At 34.3% G+C, this 19,028-nt stretch overlaps 2 protein-coding genes across 4 annotated transcripts; one reads left to right on the top strand and one right to left on the bottom strand.

The window, feature by feature from the left end:
* Positions 1-5,994: 5,994 nt before the first annotated feature.
* Positions 5,995-8,255, top strand: LOC127085132 (uncharacterized). Of its 2 annotated transcripts, XM_051025708.1 has the most exons (5): positions 5,995-6,562; positions 6,640-6,753; positions 6,859-6,995; positions 7,075-7,161; positions 7,925-8,255. In XM_051025708.1, the coding sequence occupies exons 1-5, from the start codon at positions 6,221-6,223 to the stop codon at positions 8,139-8,141; spliced, it is 897 nt and encodes a 298-aa protein (XP_050881665.1). In that variant the 5' UTR covers positions 5,995-6,220; the 3' UTR covers positions 8,142-8,255. The 2 variants fall into 2 exon arrangements, with proteins under 2 accessions (XP_050881665.1, XP_050881664.1); XM_051025707.1 differs by having other exon boundaries at positions 6,859-7,161.
* Positions 8,256-9,870: 1,615 nt separating this feature from the next.
* On the bottom strand, positions 9,871-16,883 carry LOC127085131 (5-formyltetrahydrofolate cyclo-ligase, mitochondrial). Of its 2 annotated transcripts, none has more exons than XM_051025705.1 (8): positions 16,658-16,883; positions 16,446-16,586; positions 15,420-15,569; positions 14,605-14,646; positions 14,482-14,527; positions 10,572-10,642; positions 10,363-10,489; positions 9,871-10,261 (listed from the first exon to the last, which is right to left on the bottom strand). In XM_051025705.1, the coding sequence occupies exons 1-8, from the start codon at positions 16,866-16,868 to the stop codon at positions 10,225-10,227; spliced, it is 825 nt and encodes a 274-aa protein (XP_050881662.1). In that variant the 5' UTR covers positions 16,869-16,883; the 3' UTR covers positions 9,871-10,224. The 2 variants fall into 2 exon arrangements, with proteins under 2 accessions (XP_050881662.1, XP_050881663.1); XM_051025706.1 differs by having other exon boundaries at positions 9,871-10,248; positions 16,658-16,877.
* Positions 16,884-19,028: the final 2,145 nt, after the last annotated feature.

Genomic DNA, 19,028 nt, shown 5'->3' with positions numbered 1-19,028 from the left:
GTTAGTCACAACCAATGGTACTTTCCTCAGTAAATCACGGTGGAAGTCTGTTGAAGATCCTTACTGTTATTTTCTCTTTATTTGAGAATTCCATATTTTTATAAGATTAACTTACCCACATCCTTCGAAGATACCCGGTGAAGTTACTTCTCTTTCCCCAACAAGTGGTCACCTTTTTAGGAGCTTGTTCATTGATCCTTTCCAAGAGAAAGACTTGTTTAAAGAAGAAACCAAGGCCTTTTCGCTGGCTTATAACCCGAATCACAGATAAGTTTATTTTTCCTTTTCTAAGTGGAATATTTAAGTAAAGAAGAAGTTGACTCATGTTTTGATCATGTAAGCATATTTTGACTCGTTATTTGAACAGGCGGTCATCTCTACATTTGAGAAACCTGTTGCGAAGATATTTCCTCGGTGAAGCATACTTTTATTTTGACTCGTTATTTGAACAGGCGGTCATCTCTACCTTTGAGAAACCTGTTGCGAAAGCTAGAACTCGTTATTTGAACAGATTGTCATCTCTACATTTGAGAAACCTGTTGTGAAGATGTTTCTTCATTTGAAGTCATGATCATTTGGAATGATCTATTCCCCAAGGAGCCCGGATCCATTAGAATTTGCAAACTGAAGTTGTAATCTTTTCCTCAGTGGAATTTCCTTTTGCCTGTCCCCATAGTGGTGTTCCTTTATCCCCATGTGTTTTATCAACTAATATTACTCCCCTGTGACATTGTTCCTCATAGAATTCCTGAGTCCTGCATGCATATCATATCATAAGCATTTGGTGGCCTCTTAGGGCCAAAAACCGTGCATATTTGTATTTAAATCCCTTCAATCACGTCGAGATGAAAATTCCAATATTCATATCTCCAGATTGAAGAAACTTAAATAGGGGCATCTGTCATACCATAATTTTCAACCCTAAGATGCCACCATCATTTGTATCATTTGCATGACATCTAGCATTTTTTCACTACTAACCTATTGAAAATACAAAAAGATTTTCTACTTTGTTTGTCTTAAGCTAGGGTTTTGCACCAAGAGCTTTCAAAGATTGATCAATCAAGACTTGGCATGAGTTTTAACATTTCAAACTACTCATTCTTACCAAGCAATCAAGTGACTTCCATCAATAAGAATCGATTTCAAGATCATTCCATCTCAAGTTCATCAAGCCACAATTCATCTGACACTCAAAATTAGGGTTTTGGTCAAAGTCAGCTTGATGTTGGCTCTTTGACCAAAGCATGATTCTATGGCTTGAGGCATGATCCAAGGTATTAAAATGTGTACTCATAACCCACTCATACAATTCATATGGCTCAAGAGGTTAGGTTCATAAGCAGATGAAAGTTTGAACACAACTGATGAAAAAGTCGACAAATGCTTAAAGTCAAAGTTTGACTTTTAAGATTTTTGGTCAACTATGGACTTTTCAAGTCAAGGATTATGAAAATATGATCATTGAAGTCATTTGATCAAGTTTAGTCAAGAAAATCAAGGTTACTTGCAAAAAGGGCAAAGATGGAGAATTTGAAATTTTTACTAAGTCCCTAAAAAACATGTCCAAGTACCCAACTTTCCAAGGCCATAACGTATGATCCAAGCCACCATTTTCTTTGATCCAATGATCAGATTAAAGACCTTTCTTCATACTTCAACTTTGTCCTAGGTGATAAAACCTCAAAAAATTCACAAATAAGGAGATACGGGGTCATGAAGTGGATGATTCATTTGTTTGTCAAGTGGTAAAACACAGTGAAATTTTCAGCATGCTGACCTAGTCAAGTGACCAACTTTATGCCAGTTTTTCACCCAGATCCCAACTGATTCAAGAAAAGTGATCAACATTAAAGTTGTAGATCATGATTCCATATTTCCAAAATGTCCAAGATCAATAAATTCCCATGCTCGAGCTAAGAGAATCAAATTTGGGAAGACAGCCTCATGGAATGGTTCATAAGTCAAATTCTAAGCCAAAGTACACTACAAATCCAAAAAATCCACAAGTACATGTACTTCTTGCTTCTAAATATCACTCTAATCAGAAGATCACACATACTTTTGAGCCATTATTCAAGCAACCAAGCCATTACACAATGAATCATTCCATTTTTGGCATAAAGGTTACACTTCCATTTGTGTAAAGTGGCTTTAACCCAACATTAAGTACCATTGAGCTCCCAAATGGATTTGGCTCTGATACATACTAACTCTAAACATCAAGTCCACTCCTACACTTCAGATAAAGCTCAATAAAACACTTCAAGCCCCCCATGCTTTTTCCATGCTTCCTACTTGGTGTTTTGTGCAAGAACCAACCAAGCAAGCAAACCAGTACAAGTCTTAATTATTTTATGATATTTGAGGCTTATTGAACCCTCAAGGATCCCTATAAATAGAGGACAAAGCCTCATCTATCCATACACCAAGCTTTCTAAGAAAAACTCCATTCTTGAGAGCTTTTCAACCTTAACCTCCATTCTCTCATTTGGCTTGTGCATTCTGCAAACCAAAGGTTCCAATCATCTTCTGGGAACTCATAAGCATTAGGAGAGGCATCAAATAGTAGCTGGAAGTAGTGTTGAAGAGGCATTGGACCTTGCTCCAATAGGTATATTCTTGCACTTTGAAACTCATCATACATACGTCATTTCATTTTGATTTCTGAAGCAAATATGTAGCATTTATTATGTTAAGAAGGATCATTAGCTTACATGTCATTTATATTGTTGTTTATGTGAAATTATGTTGCTCGAAATCTAAAGTTTCAGTTCTGGTTTTTGCCTTCGTGCATCTCCATCTTTGAGTATTATCCAAAACCTATGGTACCATTGTGTTCCTTGCATTTTTCTATGCGATTTTGATCTTTATTTCATGAAAAATGGTTGAGAAATGAGAGAGATATGATTGATGAAAGATTGGAAAAATAGTGGGAAAAAGAAAACGAAAATGAGAGAGAGAGAGGTTGAAGATGATGCTGAGTTGGCACTGGAAAAAGTCCATGGAACCCCAAGGACGTGGGTTCGAACCTGGCCAGCGTAGTGTTTATTTTTTCTCATTTGTTAAATGTTCATTTTTCTTCATAACTTCAAAAACCCATAACTTCATGATCCCTTAACCTTTTTGGCCCATTCTTTTTGCCATGTGTCCATAAGAATGTATATTTTATGATGACACCAAAAAAATTCCAAAAAAATTATTTATTTCACCACTTTTGATTGGATGGAAAACATGTGTTTTAAGTGTTTTTTAAGACTCCTAATCGATTCTTTCGGCTTATGTATTATTTGTTCTCGATGTTGAAAGTTTGTATGATTAAAGCACACTCTTTTAAATGTTGATTCTTATCCTTAACATTTTTTAACTTGATTATTTTCATACAATATATCAATTGATTCACCTTGAAAACATGTTTGAGTGAATGGTTAGGAGGTGATTAGGTTTCCACTTAAGTTTGGTCTTATCATGAACTTTGATTCAAGTCTAATGTTTATTTTGTGAAGACTTATAATGTAATGCATGTTTGACCTAAATTGATTCATGTTGTGTTTACCATGTACCAATGAATGCTTTTACCATGTCAAGTATGATTTTGTCTTCACCATCAATATGTTGTGTCTTGTGATGTCATGTGAAACTTCTTCATGTCTTGTTTATGCTTATCTCAATGCCTCAAAAACCATGTTTAACATTGTCATCCATACCTTGTGATTGCCATTGTACTTATGCCATATTTTGTGCCATAATGTTAATGCATGTTCAATCTTGTTATTGTTTATATCCAAGGGAAAAGAATCATGAGATTATTGTCATTTTGCGTGTGTGTGTTCATCTGTATTCTATACAACTTTGCTTCCCCTTAATCCAAAAACTTCTAGATACAATCTTAGGTTCCCCTAAATTTAAACCTTAGGATTCTATCTCTCTCTCCTTCTTATAACCATTTTCATAATAAACGTTGACTTAGGTCATTGTTTCTCCTTTTATTTCTTAATCAAATGCTTCAAAACACTTAAGCATATTCAAAGATCTTTTCATAAGACCTAAAAAACACAAACTTAATTCAAACCCTTTTGCCACTTTAGCTTTTCCATGTTTAAAACCTTTTCATAAAAGGATTAAACATGAGTCATCCCTAGTTGAGATTTAAATCTCCTACCCCATAACATTGTTGAGATTGATATTGATTCTTTTCCATTTGGAAGAGGCATGTGGCATACTTGTTGATTCTATATCCAAGTGAGAGCCCTTCTTTCAATTTTATGCAAAGATCTATCTTCCACATGTTTGTGGTGGTTTAAATGGGAGTTTTCTCCTTAAGATGACAATTTGTCTCTTTCTCATAAAATCAACCCCAACAAATCCCTTCTTACTTTTGAACCCGAACTACGAGGTTTTGATCCTTCACGGGTACGTAGGCATAAGACTCAATGTCTTTCCAAATCATCAAACAATAAAAAATGTTCTTTTCTCATCTCCCCAATCAAATAGCAAACAATTTTAAACCAAACACATATATTTAAAAGGTTCCTGTAGAGTACTACAGATGATTAAGATGTTAATACCTTCCTTTTTCATAACACACCCCCGTACCTTTAGAATCCCCCCCCCCCCCTTTTGTTTAGCTTAAGTTTAATCTTCTAGCTTTGCATATACATATTAGGTTTATTTTTGAATCTTTTCCCCTTCCCTTGGATAAATTAAAGTTCGGTGGTGATATTTTGATTCATGAGTCAAGTCTAATCAATAGCTTGGTCTCCGATTCTTCACCGCGACAGGTCTAATGGCCCTACCTTGGTCACTAGGTATATCGATCTTGTGGCATTTATATTATGGCAATGAGAGGTATAAATATTTTATTTTAAGTTATTTTTTATTATAGATTAATTTAAAATAACTAATTATTTATGCTTTAATTGTTACAAGATCGTGCCCCATTAGGTGCCCATCCATGGGACGAAGTTGAAGAAATTCTCTGATGTGCAGATGGTCGTTGAGGTCGGATAGATTGTTGTTGAAGCCAAATTGTTGTCGTTGGTGAAGTGTTCCCTCACCATGCTTGACGATCCATTGTTGTCTGATTTTATTGAGTGATGACATAAAGAGACATCCTTTTTTTTATCTTCCATTTGGTGAGATGACAATTACTTTGAATGATGTCTCCAGCCTCTTCCATCTCCCCCTTGCAAATAACTTCTTCATCGCTCTTGTCATTAACTAGAAGATTGTGTGTATGGTAGCTGAAACATACCTAGGGGCTACACCGGGGTTGGTTTTGGATAAGTTTAGAGCTAACAAGGGTGCTCACTATCGTCTCTCTTGGCAACGGGAAATGTATAAGAATTTGGTGGAACACTGTGTATGAGGTGGGCGCTATGGTATACATGTTGCATCTTGTGGGATGTATTATCTTAACGGATAAGTTTCATGTATACATCGATGTAGGATATATCTCCCTGTTTACTGACTTCATGCATCTCGAATGGATATATGGTTGTGTTGCTTTGAAGATTTTATATATTGCCCCTAGAAAGACACTATCTTTAAGATGAGACGATTTGTCAGTTATATGAATCTATTTTAGGTATTAATATTTATTGTGTTATATTTATTTAGTTCTTATTTATCAGTGACATTTCATATAGGTAATTTATGTTGTTGTGTTTTATTTATTTATTTTTTGTTTTTCAATGACATTTCATATAAGTAATTTGTGTTTTTTGTGCAGAGTTGGATATACGAACACTTCTCGTCCATTTGTGGTAGACGTGATCGGGGTCTTTTCACTAATGGATCGTCACGAGCCATCGGATGGAGGACCAAACATTCTCATTCAAACAATCTCAAGAGTACAGGCGAAGGATCAATTCTCTGACCGTAAACAATGTCATATGGACACCCTACGCAGATCATAGAGTCGCTACAAATACATATCAAATATTTTGTACAACCCATCAAATTTTTTTGCGTATGAGGGAAATAATTTCAGCACCTTGTGATCAATGAAAAAAAGAGAAGGTTATTTGTAGAATTGTCAAAATAGTTATGGGATGCGAAGTAAAATCCTCTACAAAAAGTAACATTAGTTGTTTTTGGTTCTCTAGTTGTTTTAATGTAAATTAAAGTGTTGTTAGACATTGTTATAAATTAATAAGGGCAAAGGAGGTGTGAGAAAAGGAGGCAAGTATATAGGAGGTATGAAATTTGGGAGAGGAAGATGAAAGAAAAAAACAGAAATATGGTTGCCATTTCATTATACAGAGGGAATCTTCACCGAACACCAGATCTGCCTCGTCGATGGCTTATGCCAAACCCTAAAATCTCTCTCAAAGATTTCAAATCCCTTTTAGCTCGTCGTTCTAAGGCACTCTCTCGTTCTTCCAACCCTAACCCTAACCCTCTATCCTCCGCCACAAACCGTAAACAGCTTCAACTTTCTAATCAACCTCCAGAACTAGTTGATTCCAACAAACCGCTTCATGGATCCGATTTCGAGAATCATGCTTTCGAGAAACCATCTCACGCTGCTGCAACTTCCATCGAAAAACATACCCACCCTGTAAGCTTTCCATTTTCATATATTTTACTTCATAATTTCAACTTCCACATTGTTAGTAGCATTGTTTTTCGTGCTAGGTTATTGGAAATGTGGATATGCATCATGATAAAGACAAAAGGAAAAAAGAAGTTGAGGCCAAGCTACAAGTTTTGAATGCCAAGAAACATAGTCTGGTGTTAGTGTTGAAGCAGGTAAAACTGATGATTTTCTTTGCTTTGATTTAGTGCTTCTGTGTGTGTTTGTGTGTGTTTTTTCTTGCATTTTATAAATGATAGTATTGCTGCATCAATTGGCAGATTTTAAATGCGGAGGAGGATTTAAAGAGACGGAACAGTTTGCAACAGCAAGGGGTTGTGATGCGCGGCCCTTCTGTTCCGCCTAAAGCTGATGGGACCAATGATACTGGGTCAGATACCAAGTATTTGGCTCTGAGGTTGGGCTCTGATGGAAATCTTGGTGACCTCGATGGTGTTGAACCTGATGATTTTACTAATCATAATCATAATATGCAGCATTCTCAACTTGTTCTTCCGACCAGTAGCATGTCTCCTTCATCAGAATCCCCTCTTACGAGGACTCCTACTGTACAGCAGAACATGGTAATACATGTGCTTTATCATGATTAGTCATGTCACATGTTTTTCTGTTTTTTTAACTGTCTTTCAATTCTTTATATTTACAATTGATACTACAATCAGTGTTCTTTTGGCATGAATCTATGAATATTGAAGTATAGGCTTAATGTTGGAAGATCAACTGTGACAGACTGGTTAAAATTTAGTTATGCTTATTCATGTCATAGGTTCTCGAAAATATGTAGAATGTGGTCTGCCACCCCATTTCCAAGAGCCTAAGCTCTGAAGAATTTCCTAATAGACTCTCTGTTTATTATATTTTACCTAACAGCTACCTAGAAATCCAATAACAGATAACACTTTCTAGATAATCCTGAATTAAAGTTTAAAAATAAAACTGTAACAGATAGCAGATATTTAATTATGTTAGTATTATTTATCTCTCACTCCCCCAACCTTGGGCCCACACTTGGGCTGTATCAGCACAGCATGGCACTAACTAAACCCAAATACTCACCAATTATTCAATAGTACCTGGTGCACTGCACCGTTTTAGCTCTGGTAGTTGATTTAAGCACAAAAATATGTTCAATTTGTAATATTTGATTTTTACAGTGCAGTGCCTAAATTGAATTTGAGTCATGTACACTGGTCTAATGTGTTTTATTGTCATGTACTCTTATTTTTCCCTTTAGTACGTTGAGGCCATGTTCAACTAGCATGAGTCCAGGTCAATTGGTTTGCATGCATAATATATTATTACTTAGTTAATACTTTTTCTATCAAGGTTTCAAACCCTGCTCGGGCAAGTTTCACGTCTGCTGGTAGTCCATCATGCTTTGCTCACTCAGGACAGCATGGGAATCCACCAAACCTACCTTCCGCGTCTGTGTCAGGAACTAGTTACATTGCATCATCCCCTTCTCCAGCCGCATCTGGAGGTACTTCTGTTTATAGAGATGCTGGGCACCCAAGTCCATGGAAATAGAACTGTTTTCTTGTAACAATGTCAATGTATTAATGTTGAATTCTGTATACACTCTGGTTGCTGCACATAATTATCAAAACGAGCAATACAAGCTGTCTCTATGTACTGAAAAATCTGTATTTTTTTGTCAGGGTACATTTTATGACTAAAAGTATTGCAACACTAATAATTTAGAGCAGGTCGAAGCTGTAAATTTTAAATACTTATAAAAACATCGAAATATCCAAAGACCTGGACATCTATTGAGGTCTTGATAAAACGGTATTCTCTTTTTCTTAGTCCTTAGAAGTTCCTCAAATACGATGAGTTGTTATGCTAGATAACCAACTTTATGTGCAATATTGGTTAGTTATATCATATTATCATTTAAACCAAAATTAAAGAACAATGTTGTTCATTTCAACAATCTTCCTTTTTTTTATGTTGACATGTAGTATATGTATTTTGACTAACAATTTTATATTTGTAAGAGATAATGAATCACAGAGGATTGGGCTAAAGTTCTAGACCATATATTAGAAATTCTTGTGTTTAAGGGGTTTAGATTCTATAATCTGAACCTGTGATTAAGATATTTTACACGTTCAAAATTATATAATGTGAACTGAATCAAACACAACTTCATAAGGTTTTGAACAAACTACTTGTCTATGAGATGTGTTCGGATTCTCTAATATGAACATGTAACTAATATATTTTATACATCCGAATTAGAATTTAAATCTATGTTTTACAGTAAAATACCGGTTTGGCTTATATTTGAACTTTGTATTTTAAGCAAACATTACCAATTAATCATGATATGACAACATAACACTAAAAATACTCTATAAATGTAGAAATATCAAAATATGTCTGAAATACAAATCGTAAACTTAAGTGTTCTATGAAGATTCTCAACTTCTAGTACCGCAAGGCTTTTTGAGTCTGAGAGTTTAGCGTACAAATTGAGGTTGATAAGAAGAACTAAATCGATCATTTGGAGTGGTCTACAGGTTCGTGGTTCATCAAGCACCGGACCAAATCACGTTAATATTTCGGTTTAATTTTTAATAACTACTTCAATAAAAATATTTAAAGTGGCATGTTTTAATTAAGTTAAAAATCCAGTTTTGTATTTATAAATCTGTTTATAGTTAATTGGCATTTAAAAATCAGTTTTATATTTTAAACTCTTTTAGAATCAATTTTTCTTATTTAAAAAAATATTTTAGATTTTCTTTTTCAAAAAAAAATATTTATTATTTTCAGGAAAAAGATCAGTTTTTTCAGAAAAAAGTAATTTTTTAATTTTCCAAAAAAATGTTTATTTATTATTTTCAGTAAAAAAACATTTTTTTTATTTTTATAAAAAAATAAATTTCAAAAGTTTAATCTTCAGATTTTTTTTATTTTCTAAAAAAAATTCAAAAATTATGCACTAACCTCTTGTTTAATAATTAAAATATTTAAAATTGTAATGAACTCAACCAAACTTAAATGAGAACATTTCTAATTTTGGGGTTTTTGAAAAAAAAATTATTAAAAAGAAAAATTCACCAAAGAAAAATTCACCAGCAAAATAAGGGGATGTGAATTATGAGAAAAAGGAATATGCCCTGTCAACCAATAAGATCCGTGTATCCCGCCACATCATACTTTTCTTTTTAAAATACTGTAATGATTTATGTCAGTATAATATTTCTTTACACTGACAGTGCACTATCTTTAATCTTGTGAATTATATGGTTGAACAAATAACCTAATTTAGGATAAAATAATGTTTTTTCAAATATAAACTCCATCTGGCAAATAAAAATAAGATACAAGCAAAGCCATTTTCGACACTTTTAAATGATCCATATTTTTCGAAAACCATATCTGTAATACTAATGCGATTTAACTCTACATCAATTTCAGAAACTTTTGTTAGACAAAAGTCATACAGAAAACACAATAATCTCACACTGAAATTAAGTTACTTGACAACTAAGTCAAAGCATAGTCATCCCAATTGGTCGCATCATTTAATGAATTGGTTACCCTTTTTACTTGTTACACAAAGCCTCCCTCCATCAGCGCCGAATACTTAATTAACCGCGCATTTTTATCGAAAGTGTTCAGCACCAGCTCAGAGATCCATTCTGAAATCTTACACTTAGTTAAAGTGATAAAAACAGATAATTGACCGAATTCAATAAGATGAAAATAATGAGAGTCCTGGTGAAATGTGATTGAGAGAGTATCTTCAATGATACCTGTTGAAGGCAGCGGAACTGATGGGAATTACACCCTCTGGAGATACAAGAGCATCAACTGGAATATCAGTTGAAGTAACTGGTATTACTCCATCATCTAGTATTTGTTGTGAATATGAAAGTGCAACTGCAAATCCTTAATGTGTTATTATGATGCATTTTGTAGGTTTAATTCAACGAAAAGTATATTGACCAGAAGAAATGCATACCAAGCAAGGGCTGCTTCCAATTGCGTGCCTCTGCAAGGTCCTTGTAATTTTTCAGGAAGGTATCATAATAACTGTGGAAGGGAGAACATTAACTGTTAGTAAAAAAAATTCATTAATTCTTCCATAGGATTATTCTCTTTTACAATGTCTTTTAAGATAGACATCACTTTTTAGGTGTGATGTTCAGTTTACATATATTACAGATCAGCTCATCCTCATTCTCATAACTTGCAATTTTTTCAAACTTACTTATCTTTGCAGGAACGCTAAAGAGATAATTTAAAAGGATTGAAGACAAACCAAGTGCTTGAACTTAAGGAAAAATTGGAGAACTGAACTCATAAGAGAATTTTGAACCAAGTATTTGGAACTGAACTCGTAACTGAACACATGGATAGGTATTTTGATTTAAAGAGAATGCATGAACCTAGCCTAACAGATTACAAGCAATTATGGTGGCAATGGAAGGGAAGGCACTGTGGTATTAATGGTAGGAATTCTCAAACCCAAATCCCACCTGGGAAGAATTACGAAGTGCTGTACTCAAGCAATTCCAACCCAAATCCCAGATTATTATTAACAATTTGAGTTATATGCAGGTCCTCTAAAATGCAGTGAGCCTTCCTAATTGAAGGGAGTCATACGAGTGTTGAACACCGATTCAAAGTGCCGAATCAATAAAAAAAGACTATTTTTTGGGATACTTGTTTGACTTTTCCGACACTTGTCTGACTTTACCGACACGTGTCATACGAGTTTTATACAAGTGTCGGACACCGCGACATACCTACTTCTAGAAGTGTTTGTGCTTCATAGATTTTCACTGCTACAAATTCCATAGGACAGACAAGTCAGTCACGACCAAATTCTTTTTCCAAAGGAAGAGGCTTTAGAAGGTTGACAAATGCCAAATTGCAAGATAAATCACGTAAAAGACTATGTTTTCGATGTGATGAGAGGTTTACCCTTGGACATGTATGTGCAAACAAACAATTTTAAATCTTGTTATTGGAGGAAAATATGGAAGATGATAATTGTGATGAATTAACAATTATCCATGTATAGTATATTGGGTCTTACTAAAGAAAACTAATTAAGTTATGGAGAACTCTTGGGAATAAACAAGGAGTTGTATTGAAAGATTGTGGAGCATCTCACAATTTTATCTCATCTACATTAGTCAAAAAAGAAAGGCTGCCGATAGAAACCCCAGCACATTATGTCGAAGTGGGAGATGGAAGAAAGATTCCATGTGAAGGCATGTGTCCTCCTAAATTGAAACTACCCGTGCAAAACATGGAGATTGAACAAAATTTCTTCGTCTTTCAATTAGGAGACATGGATGCGGTCTTAGAAATGGAATGGCAATGGAGTCTTTGGAAAATATTACATATTGAAGGGAGAACCGGAATTGTCAAGGATGGTAGCATCATTCAAATAAACTATCTAGGTCATCAATGAAGGATAAGGTTTTCTATTAAAATACCAACATATGATGGGGGAACAAAAGGAGGAGAGCACCCGGCCAGCATGGTTGCAAACTGTCCTATCTGAATTTGATGAGGTTTTTCAAGAACCTCAAGGGTTGCCTTCATCAAGTAGACATGACCATGCAATTGTCCTTGAGAGAGCAAATATTCCAAATACCATATAGATATCCACATTATCAAAAGAATGAGCTTGAAAGGTTAGTTGATGACATGCTTAACTCTTGGAAGTATTCAACTTTATTCTAGTCCCACTATTTAGGTTAAAAAGAAGGGGATGGTGGATGGCGCTTTTGTGTTGATTGCAGGACATTAAATAAAATCACTATACGGGGCAAATTTCCTATTCCTATTATTGATGAATTACTTGATCAATTGGGAGGGTAGAGAATTTTTTCTAAATTGGACCATTCCCAAAACTACTTTCAGAACTCACAGGGAACATTATGAATTTGTAGTAATGCCTTTTCGACTCATTAATGCCCTTTCTACATTACTTGTCTCACGCTAGACCCGATATTGCATATGATGTATGTATGGTTATCAGTTCACGCACTATCCTAAAGAGAACCACTTACAAGTAATTCTTAGATTCCTGCAGTATCTCAAGGGAACTCTAGAAGAGGAATTTTGTTCAAAAGAAATGGAAATACAACTCTTAAGGCCTACACTGATGCAGACAATGCAGGTTCAATTGTTGATAGAAGGTTCACTACATGGTATTGCACATTTTTTTGGAGGAAATCTTATGACTTGGAGGAGTAAGAAGCAAAATGTAGTAGCACGTTCTAGTGCTGAAACTGAATTTTGAGCCATGGCACAAGGCATTTGTGAATTACTTTGGCTCAAAATTATTTTAGAAGATTTGAAAATCAAATGGAAAGGACCCATGGAGCTCTACTGTGATAATAAGTCAGCTATCAGTATAGCACATAATCCAGTTCAACATGATCAAACTAAGCATATTGAGATTAATAGACACTTCATTAAAGAGAAGCTTGATAGTGGATTGATTTGCACCCCATATGTGTCCTCACAAGGGCGCGTGCGGATATTCTCACTAAAGGATTGAGTAGCTCAAATGTTGAACAAATTGTATCCAAGCTGGGAGTAGAGAATACCTATTCACCAGCTTGAGGGGGAGTGTTGGAAATAGGAAAATTCATTGTAAGTTTCCTATTAAAATAAGCATTTAATTAGGGATAGCAAAACGGGTCCGGCCCGTTGGGCATATGCCCCGTTTTGCCCGCACTTTAGTGCGGGAAGGACCAAAGATTCTGGGCCTCACCCTCTAATGTGTCCGCCCCGCCTCATTTTTTTTGCAGACATGGGCATTAACATTATTTTATCCATTTTTAGGCCTAAAAGATGCAGTGCCCCCAACCCTCTTTTCTTAGTCTTATTAACACTCAAGCACATTCAGGAAATTTCTTAGTCATATTTTTCCCTAACAGAACATATTATATCATAACAAAAGTCCAACAAAAATAAGAGTGACAAAGGTGGAAAGATAGTTAACAATAGAAAGAGCTTTGGAGAAAGAGGACCTTGATACTCTTAGCAAGACCAATGATGGATTCTTCTCCCAACTCTCTCAACAAAGGAAGTTCTCTTTCTCTCTCAATTTCTGCAGCACTTCCTTACTCTCAAAAAGCTTCTTTTCTCACAAAATGATCTCTATTTATAGCAGAATGTTAGGGTTTTGGGTGGGGATGAAAACAAAGTTTGCTAGGGTTTGAGATAGTGATGGAAGATGAAAAAATCCAGACTTGGGAGAGGCAAAGTTGTTGTCAAACTTGATCCTCAAGTCATCTAACATGCATCAAGTAAGGAAACAAATGAAGCAATGAAATGGCAAGGCAAAAGAGGGTAAGGAAACAAATGAAGCACTGAAATGGCAAGGCAAAAGAGGGTAAAAATGAGAAAGTGAAAGAAACTTATTGCCAAAGAGGAAGATTCATTGGTTAATGATGAAAATTAATCTTGGTATATCCTTGATTTGCCATGATCATGGTAAAACAAGTTTTGTCATTTTGACTGTAATATTTGAAATTCAAATTTTAAATTTTGGTGATTTATTAAAAAATACCAAAACCCTAAATAATTTACTTTTTTTTTGTATTTTCACGATGAGATGTGATGATAAATAAAAATAAAAAACTATTTTTTTTATATTTTTAAGATTAATCAAGCGATAAAAAAAATCAATATAAACTATCCGGACAAAATTAGGATACTACAAATCATTTTTAAATATTTCAATGGATTTTTTTCTACATTATGCATTAATTTTTTTGTGGTAAGTCTCCAAATCGAAAAACTTATACTCCGCTCATAACTCATGCAACGCACAGGTCTCACTCAGACTTTACATAGAAGAGACAAATTTCAACAGTCTGATCTGTAGAAATTAAAAAACATACCCTCCACCACGGCCTAAACGTCTTCCAGATCTGTCAAATGCCAATCCTGGAGAGAAATAATATACTTGATTAGATATATGCAAGATTAGAAACAGATAATCAAATAAGAAATGAGAAGCTTACCAGGTAAGAGCAAAATATCAACTGGGTCATTTGCCTGCAAAACTGCACCAAAGAGATCTTTCAGATAATTATAAAAATACACTAGATATGGAAGCGAACCCTACAAGAATCAGAAAAACAACATTCACTGCACAAAAGTAGCCAAGAGAGGGAGAAGGGTTAACATAACTTGTATCTGATTTTGTGGAAGCAAGTTTATATCATTTTAAGACTTTACTATTTCTTTATCTTTTTACTTCTTCCGGAAAAAATAACCGCCATCTTTTAGATTAGGAACCCTGATTATCTGATTAGGATATGCAAATCATCTGTAAACTTGTGTCACGTAGGATGTAGAGTTGTAGACTAACCGATCATGTCTTGGAACATTTGGATGGTCATAGGAACAATAGACTAGTGACACTTAAACCTAAAAAATCTAAGATTCAACAAAATTTTAGCTTCGCATGATGCTACCATGACTTGATAATGGTGGCATTTTGAAGAAGATTCAAATTTGGAGGTTAAGCACTGTTTTGCAGTTTGCTACATCTTTGAAAGCTAAGAATCCGCTTACTTAGTGAAAACATTTTCTATTTTCATTTCCTAAAATTTGTATTAGTTTGAATTGTAAGAGAATTAAAAATGCTAGCTAAGGATGATGCATTTAAAGAAATAATGAAAATAACTCTTTTGACATTGTCATTGTTTTTGGAAATGTAAGACAATTGTTCACTTCAAGAACCTTTTTTATCCTTGTTAACAAGTTTCCCAGAGTAAACAGGACCTTAATATTCAAGTAATAAGACAGTTGAATGAAAGAGAGCGACAAGTACCGTCTTCACGTGCATTTCCATCAGCATCAACTGGAGCTGGTTCTAAGATGTCCATTGAGTTTGCGACAAGGTCATCAAGACGCGATATGTTAAGCATACGCATGTGACTGTTTTTATCCTCCACCCGCGGTACATATAGTTTTTTACCACCTGCATTTGGTCATATCGTCTTGATAAATCAAGTTCATATACTATTAGACATAGTTGTCCTCTACAAATTTTCATATTACGAAAACTTTCATCTCCCATACAATTTCACATCTGAATCATGATGATGTTCATATTAAAAAGAAGTTATTTCAACTGTTGCAACGTTCCTGAATCCTCACAGTATCTAAAGATATATATATATATATATATATATATATATATATATATATATATATATATATATATATATATATATATATATATATAAAATAATATCCAGTGTGATAGATGTAGGGGTAACAAACAGGCATGCCCGCCCCGTTTAGGCACGCCCCGCAAAAAAACGGGGCGGGGCGGGGCGGTCGTAGTTGAGGATGTGGGCCTAAAACTTAGACCCGCCCCACAAAAAAGTGAGGACGGGGCGGGGAAACGGGCACTACAATCTTTAAGTCTAAAAATGCAAAAATTTATGTAAATACACGAGTCCGCAAAAGCCCGCGAAAAAAACGGGGCAGGGCGGGGCGGACACATTTGAGGGTGAGGGCCTAAATACAAAAGTGCAGGCAAAACGGGCATGCCCAGCAGGCCGAGCCCGTTTTGCCACCCTAGATAGATGTATAAAATATCTGAGATATGATATCTTTAGGCTGTGGGTACAGAGGTTGCAATATTGTAGCCGCGGGCGTGTTCTGATGTGGTTTTTGCTGCTATTTACAATCACTATAATTTAATTGAAAAAACCATGTTGGAACACCGCTACGGCCACAGTATTGCACCCTCAGAAGCAACCGCCACAATTTAAAACTATGATCAACATACTAATTTCCTGATAAATTGTAATTAAATAACAAGATAATGAATTGTTTACCGACGTACCATTGGGCTGAGGTTGCAAAATGTGTGACAAGAGTTTGAAAGTGTCGACTTCCCGTAAAGCACTGCAACTTATGTATGCGCATAATCTAAGGCTTGATTTGAACCACGGAGCTCCCAAAACTATGTCCTGAATAGCGGTATCTGAACAAAAAACGATTTTGTAGGAATAAAAGAAAAAGAACGAACAAAGATTAAATTAAATTGTATTGTACCTTGTTGAGATCTGAGGGAGGGGTCGATGGCCTTGAGGGTTTTTCTGAGCTGAGTACGAAGAGTTCGCTTCTGTTTGAAAATGGCGTCCAATTCATCACGGTTGCTGCTGATACAGTTAGTCGTCATCCTCAATAAACCACTCGGCTGCCACAACTGTCCACTCACTACTACGCCTTGAGTGGCTGCTCTTCTATACCAATGTCTCATCATATGTCTATTTTCCACTTTATTTTATATATATATATATATATATATATATATATATATATATATATATATATATATATATATATATATATATATATATATATATATATATATATATATATATATATATATATATAATCAATTAATATCATATTTTTAAATCAAATCTAATTCGTATTTTATAATTTAAAAACTATAGTTTAGAATCTTTAAATTGTAAAAATACTAATTAATCATTAAATTATATTTAATTTAAAGAATATATATATATATATATATATATATATATATATATATATATATATATATATATATAGGTGCAACCCAAACTAAATTAATTTAAAAACTATTCGAATTCAATCAATTGATGTGATTTTAATAATTTTTTTATCATTTTAAATAAAAATATAAAATTAATATATTATTAATAATTATAATTTTTTTAAACAGTCTTATTCTCCACCAATAATATTAATAGATGAGTAAGTTTATGTAATTCTAAGAATAAATATTGTTTCTTATTTTTTTTTATCATTTTCAACTTATGTACTTTATAAAAATAACGTGTCTTCTAGAATTTTATATTATTATCAAGTGTGATGTCATGGTGATGAATTTTATTAGATATTATATGATGTATTTTATTGAAATGAAGTGTTATAAATGGGTATGATTGTATTGAGTTGTGTTATATTTTTTTAAACTCATAAAAAAAGTCATAAAAAAATTATTTGGAACTTAATCCGCGAACCCAACCCATAAATGAACGGGTCAGTTCGGATCAATTTTGCCAATAAAATTTCCGGTTGAACAAAGAACTCAACCCATTAAAATTTAAACGGGTGGGATAGCGGATTAGACAAATTTGATCCGACCCAACTCATATCAATTACCATATATTCATATGTTTGTATTTCTTAGTAATGTTAGGATTTGGGATATGAAAATTGTCTAAATGACGTGTCTCATGTAAGTTCCTCGATGACAACTATATAACAAGAAATTTCTATCTGTTTCATTTTTTTTTTCTAAAGGATTAAGTTTGTTACGAAAGTAAGAACGACTCATGCATCAATTTTATGCTGAAAGGGTATAGTTTATGCCTGACTTAGAAAGCTTAGATTGTTGAACTTTAGATGGCCGAAACTAGGAATTGCAATGGGCAGGGTACTATAATATCCATCCCTATATCCGCGATTTGAAAAAATCCTCGTTACCGAGCCCATACCCGTTTGCGTGCCAAAGTTAGCACCCGTACCCGTGCCCTATTGGTATGTAAGAGAAAGTGAGAGGGATTGTCATATTTAGGGAAAGTCCTAAATAGAAAGATACATGTAGTATTAGAAAGAGAGACATTAAACAAGGTTTGTTCATCTAAGACTAGTTGTACTAATACTATTGAGAGTAAAATTCCTTTCTTGGGTTGGAATCCCCCCGGACGTAGGCGACGTTACGTCGAACTGGGTTATTAGTCCTTAGTCTTATTTACTATTTTTATGATTTAATTCATGTAATATATTAATCTTATATAAGCATATTATACATATTGTCTTAAACATTATGTCTAATATATATCTTGGGAAGAACATAATTTCAATTGGCATCATAGCAGGCACCCTGTTTTATTTGGGCGAGCTCGAAGGAAAGTATATTATGTTCGAATGGACAATACTAAGGAAGGAGGATCAGCCAATAGACTGTCTGTCTTAGATAGCGCCAACTATGATTATTGGAAAGCTAAAATTATTGTTTTCCTTAAATCCGGATAACAAAATAAGGTTAGAAACACCTTGTGACTACCTCTTAAGATGAAACATCAATCTTAAAGCGAGAAGTTAAGTGTTCTAATGCTAAAGATGAAAAAACTCTTGGAAACTCCAAAGTCTTAAATGTTATATTCAATGGTGTTGACAAGAATATGTTTAGATTTATAAGCACGTGTTCTGAAGCAAAAGAGGCGTAGGAGATCCTCAAAATTACACACGAGTCTAAGATCGAAGGAAGGTGAATCCATCTCAGACTTCAACATTCACCTTCGTGACATAGCCAACACTTCTTTTTCCTTAGAAGGGAAGATGTCTAAAGAAAAGCTGGTTAAAAAATTCTCAGATCTCTACCTAAGAAGTTTAATATGAAGGTTACAACTATTGGAGAAGTCTGAGA

The sequence above is a fragment of the Lathyrus oleraceus genome, chromosome 5, assembly GCF_024323335.1.
Source record: "Lathyrus oleraceus cultivar Zhongwan6 chromosome 5, CAAS_Psat_ZW6_1.0, whole genome shotgun sequence".
NCBI classification, from domain to species: domain Eukaryota; kingdom Viridiplantae; phylum Streptophyta; class Magnoliopsida; order Fabales; family Fabaceae; genus Lathyrus; species Lathyrus oleraceus.
Note: the sequence above shows the minus strand (reverse complement) of the source record. Positions and strands in the feature narration are given on the sequence as shown.

Coding starts and splice junctions, on each gene's coding strand:
- LOC127085132 (XM_051025707.1), top strand. CDS start 6,221: ATGAAAGAAAAAAACAGAAATATGGTTGCCATTTCATTATACAGAGGG. Junction 6,563..6,639: donor TCGAAAAACATACCCACCCT/GTAAGCTTTCCA, acceptor TTTTCGTGCTAG/GTTATTGGAAATGTGGATAT. Junction 6,754..6,858: donor TGGTGTTAGTGTTGAAGCAG/GTAAAACTGATG, acceptor ATCAATTGGCAG/ATTTTAAATGCGGAGGAGGA.
- LOC127085131 (XM_051025705.1), bottom strand. CDS start 16,868: ATGATGAGACATTGGTATAGAAGAGCAGCCACTCAAGGCGTAGTAGTG. Junction 10,490..10,571: donor TTGGAAGCAGCCCTTGCTTG/GTATGCATTTCT, acceptor AAGGATTTGCAG/TTGCACTTTCATATTCACAA. Junction 10,262..10,362: donor AGTTCCGCTGCCTTCAACAG/GTATCATTGAAG, acceptor ACTTTAACTAAG/TGTAAGATTTCAGAATGGAT.